The sequence below is a fragment of the Sorex fumeus genome, unplaced genomic scaffold (assembly GCF_029834395.1).
Source record: "Sorex fumeus unplaced genomic scaffold, SorFum_2.1 ptg000043l, whole genome shotgun sequence".
NCBI classification, from domain to species: Eukaryota; Metazoa; Chordata; class Mammalia; order Eulipotyphla; family Soricidae; genus Sorex; species Sorex fumeus.
The window spans coordinates 30,254,290-30,267,215 of record NW_026606100.1 but is presented as its reverse complement, the minus strand read 5'-3'; the positions used below and the strand labels follow the sequence as shown (position 1 = coordinate 30,267,215).

At 66.2% G+C, this 12,926-nt stretch overlaps 1 protein-coding gene across 5 annotated transcripts; it reads right to left on the bottom strand.

The window, feature by feature from the left end:
* Positions 1-1,004: 1,004 nt before the first annotated feature.
* LZTS2 (leucine zipper tumor suppressor 2) lies at positions 1,005-11,485 on the bottom strand. Of its 5 annotated transcripts, none has more exons than XM_056120452.1 (5): positions 11,363-11,485; positions 5,615-6,064; positions 4,436-5,098; positions 2,861-3,118; positions 1,005-1,923 (listed from the first exon to the last, which is right to left on the bottom strand). In XM_056120452.1, the coding sequence occupies exons 2-5, from the start codon at positions 6,020-6,022 to the stop codon at positions 1,222-1,224; spliced, it is 2,031 nt and encodes a 676-aa protein (XP_055976427.1). In that variant the 5' UTR covers positions 6,023-6,064; positions 11,363-11,485; the 3' UTR covers positions 1,005-1,221. The 5 variants fall into 5 exon arrangements, with proteins under 5 accessions (XP_055976427.1, XP_055976428.1, XP_055976425.1 ...); XM_056120453.1 differs by lacking the exon at positions 11,363-11,485 and adding an exon at positions 9,933-10,034; XM_056120450.1 differs by lacking the exon at positions 11,363-11,485 and adding an exon at positions 9,667-9,832.
* Positions 11,486-12,926: the final 1,441 nt, after the last annotated feature.

Genomic DNA, 12,926 nt, shown 5'->3' with positions numbered 1-12,926 from the left:
GGCCCCTCTAGCCTGCTGCCTAATGGTAGATGCAAAAACGGGGGAGAGTGGGGAAGGCTTTTCTTGCCTTATTTTTTTGCTTTTTGGTTCACATCGGTGAGTCTCAGGGGTTACTTCTGACTCTGCACTCAAGAATTACTCCTGGTGGTGCGCCGGAGACCATATGAGATGTGGGCGACAGGACCTGGGTTGGCCCCTTTTCTTGCTTTATATTTTTTGCTTTTTGGGTCGTACCCGGCGATGCTCGGGTTACTCCTGGCTCTGCACTCAGGAACTACTCCTGGCGGTGCTCAGGGGACCATATGGGATGCTGGGAATCGAACCCAGGTCGGCCTGATGTAAGGCAAACGCCCAACCCCTTACCCCTTTTTTGCTTTTTAGACCTTGATGGGTCATGTGGTCCCTAGGCCCCCAGACTGCCTACTGGGTGTGTCCTTCCCGCATCTCCCATCCTTGCCCAAAGCCCTCTATGAGGGACAGGGCTGAAAGAGTTGTAAATAAAGAGGGAGGGGATGAGACTCTAGCAAGTTCCCACGCTCCTGACCCAGGACATAAACTTTGTTTCCATTTTTTTTTTTTAAAAACAAAAAAATTTTTTAATTTTTTTCTTTGGGTTTGTACAAGAAATTTACAGTGTGAAAAATATACAAGTGAAAACGAGGCCATAAACCCGGGTGTGGGGATGGGGGGGGGGCGCACTGAGTCACAAACACAATAAAACATTTCTGAGTTCTTCCTTTGGTCTGACTACAGCCCCCTCAGCCCAGAGGAGGGCCTTCGGGCTGAAAGCCAGGGCTCGGGAAGCCCCCGATTCAGCCCTGGCCCCCAACATGGGCATGGGGCAGGCACATCTGGAGCAGCTGGCGCTGTCTGGCTCTCTCTGGCTTTGGGGGGCATAGGGGTGGGGGGCGGGGGGCGGGGAGAGAACATGGCAGTGAGGAAGCCTTCCTCTTCTCAGCCCTCTGGCCGGACCGGCTGGCAGTGTCTGGGGGACGCAGGGTGGCGTAGTGGCACTGGCAGCAGCCGGGGCTGTGACACGGGGGTGTAGCTCTGGGTGACCGTGAACACGGGGGACCTTCACGGGGTCTGCTCTGGCTCCTTCAAGCCACAGGGTAGCCCCACACGCTTGGCAGAAGCAGAAGGCTGGATCCCATAGTGGCACCACTGGTGGGCCCTGGGGCCCTGGGTGGACCCCAAAGCTCCCTGCAGCGCCGGCCGACCCTAGATTTCCGTGGCAGTGATCTCCTCCAGGCAGATGCAGGGCGCCGGCTCGGCCAGGCCCAGCTCCGCCAGCTCCCGGGCCTCCAGCTCCAGGCTGAGCTGCTGCAGCTCCTGCTCCAGCTGCCGGTTGCGCCGGTACATCTGGATGTAGTTGTGCTGCAGTTGCTTCTGGTAGCGGATCACCTGCTCCTTCTCAGCCTGCCAGGCCAGTCGCTCCCCCTCGAAGCTGTCCCGCTGCTCCTCGCCCCGCCGCCGCTCCCTCTGCAGCTCTCCCCGCAGCCGCTCCACCTGGGCCCGCAGGCTGCCCCCGACCCCGGCCACGACCCGCTGCACCTTGGCCTCGTCGCTCTCGGCCAGCAGGAAGGGGTCTGCGGCCCCGGAGGAGGATGACGACGATGACGGCCCGGGCGGCTCCCGGAGGCCAGCCGCCTCGGTGTCCAGCTGCCCCGCCTTCTCCCGCAGCCGCTCGGCGTCCTGGCGGTGCCGCTGCAGCTCCTGGGAACAGGCCTCCAGCTCCAGCTCCCGGGCCTGGGCCGCTTCCTGGAGGCCCCGCATCCGGCCCTCGCTGACCCGCAGCGCTGCCCGGGCCTCCCGCAGCGCCACCCGCAGGGCCACCAGCTCACTGCCCTTCTGCACCAGCTCGGCCTGCGACTCCTTCAGCTGCTGCTTCAGCAAGGAGATTTCGCCCGACTTCTGGCAGACCTGTGGGAAAGGAGGGTGCAAAGGCCCTGACGTCAGGCCGGGCATTTGGAGTTCCCACGCTGCTACCCACTTTATTTCTGTTTTGCTTTGGGGGGGGGGGGGCGGTCACACCTGCTGATGCTCAGTGGTGTGGCTTTTATGTTCTGGCATCACTCCTGGCGGTGCTCAGGGGACCGTATTGGGACGCCAGAGATTAAACCTGGGTCGGCCGTACACAAAGCCAGGGCCCTACCTGCTGTACACTCTCTCCCGCCCAAGGCCTGACAGCTAGTCAATGGTGAGCGCAGACAGACCCAGATCCTTCTACAGAGCAGGTCTTCGCAATCACCAGGAAGCACGGCACAGGCCTGCCAGGGGCCAGGCTGAAGGAGTGGCACCACTGGGGAAGTGGGTTCATTGCTCAGCCCTGCTGGCGAGTGACCTGGGGCTCGGGCCTCCTGGGTCCGTCCACTCATCTCTGTAACAGGGGTAACTGGGGCCGGAGTGAGAGCACAGCGGGGGAGGGTGTCTGCCTTGCACGCAGCTGACCCAGGTTCGATTCCCGGCATTTCATATGGTCCCCCGAGCACCACCAGGAGTAATTCCTGAGTGCAGAACCAGGAGGAACCTCTGAGTATGGCTGGGTGTGATCCAAAAAGACCCCCGCCCCCAAAAGAAAAAAAAACACGAAAACGCAATAGAAATATTAGCAGTCTCCACTGCTAGACAAGCTCCTCTACGACACAGGCTCCTGGCTGGAGGCCAGGGTACCGTCCTGGCACCTGTCACTGGCTGGGAGGCAGCAGGTGGGCATGTGAGCACCGGACCAGAGAGGAGACTCCCTCATCTCCCAACCCAGAGAGGACTGACCGGGGGAATCCCCATACAGCAAAGGGGCGGGCGGGAGTCCCTGGGGGTGGGGGGGTGGACCGCGCCCCTGTCCCTCCGCCTGGCCCACCTCCCACTTGGTCTCCTCCAGCCGAGGCCCGAGCTCCCGCTGCTCCCGCTCAAAGGTGGCGCAGCGTCGCTCCAGCTGTTCCCGCTCCTGCAGCAGCTGCGCAAAGTCATCCTGCAGCTGCCGCTTCTCCTGCTGCAGCTGGAACACCTGCAGCTGCAGCAGCTGCTGGGCCCGCTGGGCCCGCTGGGTCTGGGCGGCACCGTCTTCCCGCAGGGCCTCGCGCTCCCGCGGCCAGGGTCGCTGCCGCTCTTCGGACACCTGCGGGCCAAAAGGCAGAGTGGTAGGTCCTGGCAGCCCGCCAGCCCCAGCCCTGACCTCCCCAACTGCCCCCAACGCCCCAGTCACTGGCGGCTCTGGTGGCCCATGGGCCTGCCTCAGGGAGGGAGAGCCCATGAGGCAAGGCTAACAGGGGTCCGGGGAGGTAGAACAGGGGCTTGCCTTGCACACAGCCAACCTGTGCTCGAGCCCCTGGCGTCACCCACGATCACGTGATCCCTGAGCACAGAGCCCAGAGCACGCCCTGAGCACTGCTGGGTGTGTCCCCCCCAAACCAAACCAAACCAAACCAGGCTAACAAAGCTACCTGTGAGCGTGCATGGTGCTGCAGATGGCACCCAGGGTCTCACACTGGGGGCACTTGGCTCTGTCGCTAAGCCATGACTCCACCCTCAGCCCCAGCTTTTTACGTTTGGGTTTTGTTTTTTGAGCCACACCTGGTAACGGATGGGGGTTACTCCTGGCTCAGTGCGTGGGGGGGACCACGTGGTTTCGGGGAATGAACTGAACCCAGGGCTCCTGCCTGCCAAGCATGTGCTTCAGACCACTGAGTTAGCTGCCAGTCAACAACCACTTTTGCTCTTTGGTTTTGGGGCTGCACTTGGCTGTGCTCAGAGCTTACTCTGGGCTCTGTGCCCAAGGATCACTCCTGGCAGGGTCTGGGGGGACCAAATGGGGTGCTTGGGGGCGAAACCCAGGTTGGCCCGAGTGCCCTACCCACCGTACTATATTGCTCTAGCCTCAACAATCTTTCTGATAACAGAAACAGCCCCTACAGCAATGCCAACAGCACAACGCCAGGCAGGAGACCAAGTACTTTGGCCCCTTGGCCTGACTCAACCTTTGGGAGAACGTCTCCGGGCACAAGCCCCTCCGGTTTTGCATTAGGATACAGAAGCTCGGTTTGTGTAAGCTGAAGGCTTGGGGACAAAGCAGGACAGGGATGTGCCAGGCTTGACTCTCTGATGCTTTTTTTTTTTCCCCTTTTGGGTCACACCCAGTGATGCACAGGGGTTAACTCCTGTCTCTGCACTCAGGAATCACTCCTGGCAGTGCTCAGGGGACCATATGGGATACTGGGAATCGAACCCGGCTCGGCCGCGCGCAAGGCAAACGCCCTACCCACTGTGCTATCGCTCCAGCCCCTCTCTGATGCTTTTCTGCTGGTTTCTGGGCCACACCCGCAGTGCGCGGGGGCCCTGGGGCTGGCTTCGTGTCCATCCAGGGAGCCTGTGAAGGCAAAGGCTGCGCCCCGCCCTCTGTGCCCGCTCCAGCCCCCAGCCCGGCCCGCCGCCCCACCTGACACATGGTAGCCTCACTCTCGTCCAGACTGTCCCGGAGCTGCTGGAGCTGCGCCTCGCGGTCACGGAGCTTCCCTTCCAGGACACAGTGCAGCAGGGCCTCGTTGGAAGGTGGCGGTGGTGGTGGCGGGGGGAGGGGGGAGCGCTCCCCACAGGAACTGCTGTCGGGGGAGGCACGAGGGGCCCCTCCTGAGAGCCCCCCGGGTCCCCGGCCTCCCAGGGAGCCGGTGCTCTTGCTGGACGAAGATCGACCACTGTCTGAGTGGGAGGGCCCGGTCGGGGCCCCTCGGGTGGGCCCTGGCAGTGCCCCCCGCCCAGGGCCATGGGAGGGCAGGTGGCCACCCGGGGAGTGGGTGGCTGGCTCGGTGCCCCCGGTGCTGTAAGTGGGCAGGCTGGACAGTGAGTTCCGGCCGGAGTCAGAGAGCGTCCCCGATGGGCAGCCGCTGGTCCAGCCGCTCAGGGCCAGGGGTTTGTCAGCAGCCGAGGAAGAAGAGGAAGAGGAGGAGGAGGCGGGCCCCCCGAACAGCTGGGTGAGGCTCCCCTGGCTCCCCGACAGTCCGGCGGCCCGAGGCCCCAGGAAGCCGGGCAGAGACGGGGCCCCTCGCGGTTTGGGCACGACAGGCTTGAAGGCCGTGGGGCGGATCAGGATCTTCTCCATGTTCTGAAACAAGGTGCCCATCATTCAAAGGCCTCTCCCCTCTCCCAGCCCTCCCACTCCTAGGGGGACCCCCCCCAAACCTGGGGACGACCGTTCCCACTGCCTGCAGGCCCCCTGAGGCCCAGCGCTGGGTCGTGACAAGAAAAAGGCGCGTTTCTGATCATGACAACAGCAACCATGGAAAGAGTGTGACCCCCACTACAGAAAGGGAAACGGGGCCATGGTGAGGGTCTCGGTGCAGAGTTGCGGCTGAGCCTCACGGGCATGCGCATGTGGGTGGGTGACATCTAGGCCGGGGCCACCCAACACCTTCCAGGCCAGGTTTGACTTGGCAACTGGCCTGTGACCCCCACTTACAGACCCAGAGAAAGGAGGAATGACGCCCTGAGGTCCGATGGGCAGAATCTGCCGGCCAGATTCTGGGAGATGGGGGTCCCTAAAGTCAGACGCCAGCTTCTCTTGGGGGTGCGGGGCACCCAGCTTCCTTCCCCGGCCCCTGAGCAACGGCTTCGTCCTCACCTTCTCCAGCTTCCCAGAGACCGGGACGAGCTTGGGTGGGGGGCCGCGCAGGTGGGCGTTGCGTGCCCGTTGCTCTCGGGCGTCTTCGATGTCGCTGCTGGGGCTGGCGGGGGACTCGCTCCGGAAGTCCTCGTTGATGTAGGTGAAGGTGGTGGTGGGGACAGCCTTCCTGGGGGGCACAGCCGGGCACAGAGGCTCCTGCGCTTCATAACCGCCCCGCAGGAGCCCATCCTGCTGGCGGAAGAAGGTGGGCCCTGGGGGGCCGTGGTGGCGTGGTGGCGCCGTGCCCCCTGGGCAGGGCCGCCCGGAGATCAGGCTGCTCACGCTGCCCATGGCTGGGGCGTGGGGGGCTGTGGCAGCCTCAGGGGTGGGCTCCAGGGGCAGCGGCCGAGTGTGCACGATGGCCATGGCGGCGGGGGCTCAGGCCTGGCCACGGGCCTCCCGGGGAACCTGCGGGCAGACGGGAGAGCGGAGTCAGCTTCCCTGCACCCGGGCTAGGTCCTGACCCTCAGGCCCTTCCCGGAGCCTCCCTTGGGGTTTCTGGCCTGGGTTTTCGCGGTGCTCAGGGGACCACGTGGGACCCGTGCCCCACCCACCGGGCTCTCTCCCGTCTTTCCCTGCTGTCCCAGGCCAAACTGCCCACTGACACCACTACCAGGCCTGGATGCCCCCCTCTCCCCGTTATTCCTCCAGGCACTGGACCCCAGAACATGCCCAATATTGATGTGAACAGGGCTGAGGAGTCTCCCAAACAGGGACTGACAGGTGGTGTGGATAGAGATTAAGCAGGCCCTTGGCAGCAGGGACCCAGGCCCCAGGCCCAACCACGTGCCCACCCCCTCCCCGCCCCCTCTCCCATGACAGGACTTGAGCAAGGGAGCCCTCCCTCCTGGCTCCTGGCCTGGGCCTCTGGTCCCCGGGGATGGCTGGCCTCCTTAGAGGGCAGTCTGGGCAGAGGCGGCCTTAGGGACGCAATCAGCCACTCGGAGGGTAATTAGGGAACAAAGCGCCCAGGCCAGGCAGTGCCCAGCTTCCCCAGCCAGGCCTCAGTTTCTCCCAGACAGTGAGGCGGCAAGGGAGGAGCTGGCCAAACAAGAAACTCAGAGCTCTGGGGCCCAAGAGATAGTTCAAGGGGGTGAGCACAGGCGTCCTACCCAGCACCGGGCCGGAAGAAGCTCCTGAGCACTGCTGGGTGGGGCCCCAAAGCAGACAACAAAAAGAAACTCAGGGGCTGGAGTATTAGTGTGGTTGGGTACGGCCCTTGTAAGGTTGGTCTGACCCCATCCCAAATGGTTCCCTGAGCACTGCCAGGGTGATCCTTAAGTGCAGAGCCAGGAGTAAGCCCTGAACACGGCTGGGGTGCCCCCCCAACAAACAAACAAACTCAGAGCTCTGGGGGAGCCCAACTCCCAGAGTATAAGCAGCCTCCAGCTTCTTTCCAAGAAAACTCCCGGCTTCCCCACACCCAACAGTCTGGCTTGAAGGAGCCCACACAGGCCAACTGCCAACGCTCAGGAAGCCGGGGAGCTTGAGTTGCCCAGAATAACCTAGAGTAACCCGAGGGGAAGAGAGGAGAAACCCTGTCAGCTCAGGCAGCTGCTCCAAGATCTCACTCAACCCGAGCCGGGGAAGAGGCTCCACCTCCCGAGACCCGTGGCTTCCTGGAAGGGAACAGCAGGCTCCCTCTCCCTCCTCAGGCCCGAGGCACCCCAGGACGCAGGCATCTGCTGAAACCATCACGCAGAGCAGGGGGCCAAGTGACCAGCAGTGGGCAGGGAAGGGAGAGGGTACTGCCTCTCAGGGCTGGGAACACTGGGAAAGGGCCGGTGCATCTCTGCCTGTCTGGGGGAAACTGCGTCTAAACAGAGGGTCCCTCTGGGGAACGTGTGTGCGGGACAGGAGAAAAGGCAGGTGTCCAGTCCATGACAACGAGATCCCATGACAGGCGAACCCCGTGTGCATGATGTGAGCCTGGGAACAGGTGAGTGCCAGAGGGTGTGCGAATGCGGACCTGAGTGAGGGGGTGGGCTGGGGGCACCCTACCCCCCACCCCTGCGGCCTTCAGGGTCAACCAGAGAAGGGGTACGTGTCTCTGGTCACTCGGTGGAGTGTGGGGAGAGGGAAGGAGACACATTATCTGACGCCACTGCCTGGGCGGTCCCCTCTTCTTCCTTCCTTGGGTTTCATGAACTCCATCCCCCACTTCCCCCCTCCCAATTCAAAAGACTGAGAACTGAGTTCGCGGGGGGGGGGGGGGGGGGGGGGGGGGGGGGGGGGGGCTCAGATGGAGGAGCCAGAATCTGGGGGCTGCAAGTGGAGGACGCCCCCGCCTCCTGGCCAGGAGCAATAGGAGTCCCTGAGCAAAGTGAACCATGTCCACCCCCCCCCCACTCCCCAGATCATCCCGGGCGGCATTCGGGAGAGAGTGGGAGCAGGCAGGGGCTTCTTTGGGGGCTCCCAGGCTGGCATCTCCAGGAGGTAGGAAAGTGAAAAGTGAGGGGGAGGAAACAGGGTCCGGAGAAAGATTGGGGGGGCCCAAAAACAAGAGACAAAGACTTGGCTTGGCGCGGGGCCCCCACCATCCCCCCCCTCCCGCCCGGGCCGGGCACTTGGGCCATCGGCGGCCCGCGGCAGGGCCTGGGCCGGAGCGGGGTGGCCGGCTGGGCCCGCCTGCGCGCCGGGAAGGAGGGGCCGCGCGGCTCCATTTTGAGAGCTGCGTTTGCGGGTGTGCGAGGGGGGACCCCCGCCCGCCCCGCGCTTTCCCACCCCCCCGCCTCCCCCTGCACCCCGGCCACCGCCCCGGGTGGGGCCGGGCCGCGGCGGCCGCGCTCCGAGCTCCCTCCCGCAGCCCTGCTTGGGGGGGGGGCAGCTCAAGAGTTGGGGAAAGTCCCCCCTCCCCCCGCCAAACTCCAAAGAACCGGTCCAGCGGGCGCAAGTCGGGGGTCAGGAGTTGCCACTCGGCCGCAGGAAGCGGGGAGCCCCCCACCCCGGCCCACTCCCCGGGCCCGGGCCCCCCTCACCTGGGCCGCGCCGCTCCATGCTCAGCCCCGCGCCGCCGCCCCCCGCGCGCTCCGCAGCAGCCCCGCGCCGCCCGGCTCCGGCCCGCGCGCGCGCGGCCACTCGCCCCGCGGCCGCCCCGGCCCCGCCTCCCGCCTCCCGCGCCCCCGGCCCCGCGCCCCCGCCCCGTCCAGTGGGCGGCGCCGCGCGGGGGAGGGGTCCGAGGGGCGTCCCGCCCCCACCCCCGGGGCGCCGCACCCCGCGTCACGCGTGGCCGGCGGCGGGGCGCACGCAGCGGGACTGACTGCGCGGCGGGGCGCGGGGGCGGGCGCCGCGGGGGCCAGCGCGGCCGGCTCGGGGGCGCAGAGGGGCGCGGGGTCCCCCTCGAGCCCGGCCCGGGCCCCGGGGCCGCAGGCAGCTGGTCATTGTTCGAGCACAAAGAAGCCGGCGCCGGCGCCGCCGCCGCCGCGGCCGCCCTTCCCCCTCCGCCGCTCCGAGCGGCCGTCTCCTCCCCGGACGCACGGCCCGGCTGCGGGGTCCGCGGCAGGAGGCGGAGGGCCGGCTGCCCCCCGCCCCGCCGCCTCCCCCAAGCCCCCCGGGCCCAGCGCCCCAGCACAAGTTGGGGGGCCGGCGCGCGCCTGCCACCCCCCGCCCCAGCGGGCTGGAAACCGCCCGCCTGGGCGTGCAGAGGTGGCGCCACCTGGCGGACGGTCCTGAGAACAGACCGTCAGTTCCCCCCCACCACCACCACCACCGGTCTTGGGGGTCCCTACGCCCACTGACCCAACATCATGACCTTCCCCGTGAGCCCGCACCTGCCACGGCACTCCCCTGGGCTCCCCAACCTGCCCTCCGAGACGTGTACGGAGAGGTGCGGGGGCACTTCTCGGAGAGAGGCGGTTCCTGGCACCCGAACAATCGCTGGGGCGAGCCGGTCTAGACCTACAGCCCAACCTACAGCGGCCTCACGGCAAGACAACACCCCACTGTCTTCTCAGGGTCACAAACAGAGCTCACGCTCGCAAACAACACGCTCTTCTGAACACCCACACGACCTTTCCCACATCGGGGCCCGCGCGGGCCGGGCGCGGCGAGCACGTGACTGCAGGCGCCTTGGCAGGAGCCTTTGGGGGGCACCCACCCGCGCGCCCCGTCGCGGATGGCCATTCGCCACGTGCAGCCCTTTGCATCGTCACGGTCGTCAAGACCCTCCTTGTGCTAAGAAGCATCTTCCGCCGCCGCTGAGCCAGTGGCACACACAGCTCCGCACACTGCCTCTTTCACCAACACCGTGACCCAGACGGTCCCCGAAGGGTCTGACCTGGGCCCGGTCAGCTGATGCCCGCCGCCGCCGCCTCCCGCCCGCCCCCTCCCGGGACCAGGCCGGCCAGAGCTCGGCGCTGCCCCAGGAAGGAGCACCGGCCCCCCCTTCCAGGCCACAGCCCTGGCCAGCTCTCAGCTCTATTTTTAGCCCTATGGAAAGGGTTGTTTTTCTTGCATTTTCCTTGGAAAGGGAAACAGAGCACAGCCACCCTCAGGCTCACCCCAGACCCCTCGGGCCTCTTAAGAACAGACGGAGCCCCCTCTCCTCGGTGGAGACCCCCTTCCTGGGCTCTGCCCTCATCCCAGCCTCCCGGGCACCGGGGGCCGCCTCTTCTTCCTGGCAGCCTGCCCGCAGGCCCAGGCAGCATCTGGGCTCGGCGTGTGTATGGGGTGGGGGCGGGGCGGGCCGCGGCCCCCTCCCCCTCGCTCCTTGGGGGCTGGGGCCGGCAGGCAGGCCCGCTCGGGGCGCTGCGGGAATGTTTCCGCGCGTGCATTCCTAAGCGGACTCCGCGTGGGTTTGCTGGTCCGCGGGCTGCGGGGCGGAGCTCCCGCCGCCGCTGCACGCAGCCGAGTTGGGAGTCGGAGGGGACCCGGGGCGCGCTCGGGAAGCGTCTCGGCGAGCCGAAGGGACGGCACCGGGGGTGGGGGGGGGGCGCCGCTCTCCGCGACCGACGGTTCGAGCGCCCCCTGGGATCCCTTCAGGAGACACCAGGAATGTACCGGGGAGCGGCGGGCCAGGTAGCCCCGCTCCCGCCCGACTCCGGGACTCCAGGGGGCGTTGTGCGCGCAGGTCTGGGGCGCGCTGATCGCCTCCGGGGGCGGAGACCAGACTCCAGCCCAACGTGGGACCCAGCAGACTCACCCAGCTCGGCGCAGGGGAGGGGGCTGCGGGGCGCTCACGTGCTCGCCGCCTGTTTACGTCTCGGTCCTCACCTGCGGGCGGGCGGCCGGGCAGCAGGAACCTCCCGAGCCGGCCCACCCGGCTGGCTCGCCCCAGCTGGGGGGTGTGGGGGGGCGGCCTCTCTTCCCAGCCCCGTGAAGTCGGCGACAAGTGGAGCGACACGTCTGCTGGGGGTGCGCGCGGGCTAGGGGCGCTGCTCGGGGTGGGGGGTGGGGGGTGGGACTCCTCGGGGGGCCCAGTCACTGGGCAGGTCCGTGGAGCGCACGTGTGATCGTGCCACCCACTGCGCGCCTGGGTGAGCCCGTCGGTGTGAGTGTTCGTGGGGCGGGGGTGGGGGTCCCTGTTCAGCTTCTTTGCCTGCGCTCTCCTCCCCCACTCCCCACTCCGCCGAGACCCCGATCCTCACCCAAACCTCCCCTCCCCCCCGGTCTTCCCCAAACCTGAAAAGTTAGCTCCGGAGCAAAGGTGTGCGGGAGGCGGCCGCTCCCCCCCGCCGCCGTCGCCGCCGTCGCCGCCCGGGCACTCACCACCTGCGCCGCCGCTCCAGGGTCCCCCCCCACGGCTGCTCCTCCAGCGCGGTCACTTCCTCGCCGCAGACCCGCCCGCTCGGCAGCCGGCTCCGGGCTCCGGGCTCCGAGCCGCCAGCCGGGCCGGCCTGGCGGAGCGGGGCGGGGCGGTGCGGCGGAGGCCGCGCCCCCGACCCCGGGGGGGAGTGGTCTGCCTCACACCCCCTAGACAGCCAACCCTGGACCCAGCCCGGCGGAGGCTCGACGGTTGCCCGAGGCTGCCGCTCTGGCCTCTGCCTGCAGTTTGCCCGGCTGAGCTCTCCAGACCGGGGTTAGGGGCGAGCAGCAGGGTCCTGAACAGCTGCACCCACGGGCTGCGCTCCCCCACCTCCCACCCCACCCCCAGCTAGCAGTCAGGCTGTTCTGCGCCGCCGACCGGGCCCACTCCCCAAATGGAGGGAAACCCCCTGAAAGCAGACAAAGGCGGCTCAGGTTTCACCAAAACAGACCCCACCCCCCTCGACACCCGCCCAAGGTTGGGCTGCCCACGCAGAACCAGCACCTCGCCCTCCTGGAAGGGGTGTCTGCCCAGGTGAGCAGGCCTGCGGGTGGGGGGCGGGGAAGGCACCCTCCCCAACGGGCCAGGCTCTCCTCAGACTCGTAAAGTCCCACCCACAGGCAAACAGGAAGTTGGCCGGTACTGGAGGGGAGGCACCCAGCCACCCTCCCTGGGTGACATCCCGGCAGTCCGTGGGCCAGCAGATGGTGAGGTCTACAGGTATCCGGGCCATATGGGCAGCGAGCACTCGGGCTGCAGCAGTGCCTCCAAAAGCACTGTGCTTCGGGAGCTGCTGAGTAACACGGCACCTGAGACGAGGCTGCACCCAGTAGCACCCTGCCGCACCAGGCTCAGGAAGCTCCCCCCCAACACACACACACCCCAACACATGCACATACTGTTGGGCTCAGGGACCATGTGGTGCCTGGGACTGAAGCCTTGTCTCCCACCTGCAAAACAGCCCTTGGAGCAATCTCCCCAGTCCTCCCAGAGAGCTCTTGCGTGACAGTGCTTTTCAGGGGGGATTTCTGGCTATGCATTCAGGAATGACCCTTGGCAGTGCTCGGGGATTGTATATATGGTGCCCTGGGTCAAACCAGGACCAGCTGCATGCACTGTAGAGCCTTACCTCCCTATCTCCCTGGCCATGAGGGGGACTTGGGACATCCATTCACACCCACAGACTACTGGTCCAGGTCATTTGCCTCAGTCGACTGCACGACCACTTTCCAGACTCCAGTGCTCTTGAATACACTCTGGACTAATCTTGGTGAGTTTAAAACAGGTGTGGAATGGAATGTGTTTGTGTAGGGGGTGGGGCAGGGGGAGCGCTGACTTCCCCTTGTCACTATCACTCTGGTTCTTGTCTGAGGTACTTTGCTCCAGGGTAGGGTAAGACAAACGGGCAGTACTCATAGAATCTTGAGAACACACCAGACCTGCGTGGGGAATCAAAATGGGGAGCCCCTGTTCTGATAGGTAAAACTGACCTGGTGGTACACATCTGGAAGGCATAGCTGCTGAGTT

What these genes read in the sequence shown, in the direction of transcription:
- LZTS2 (XM_056120452.1), bottom strand. Translation starts at nt 6,022, where the DNA reads ATGGCCATCGTGCACACTCGGCCGCTGCCCCTGGAGCCCACCCCTGAG. An exon ending in TCTCTGGGAAGCTGGAGAAG is followed by an intron (nt 5,099 to 5,614) that starts GTGAGGACGAAG and finishes ACCTTGTTTCAG; the next exon opens with AACATGGAGAAGATCCTGAT. An exon ending in GTGAGGCTACCATGTGTCAG is followed by an intron (nt 3,119 to 4,435) that starts GTGGGGCGGCGG and finishes TTTGGCCCGCAG; the next exon opens with GTGTCCGAAGAGCGGCAGCG.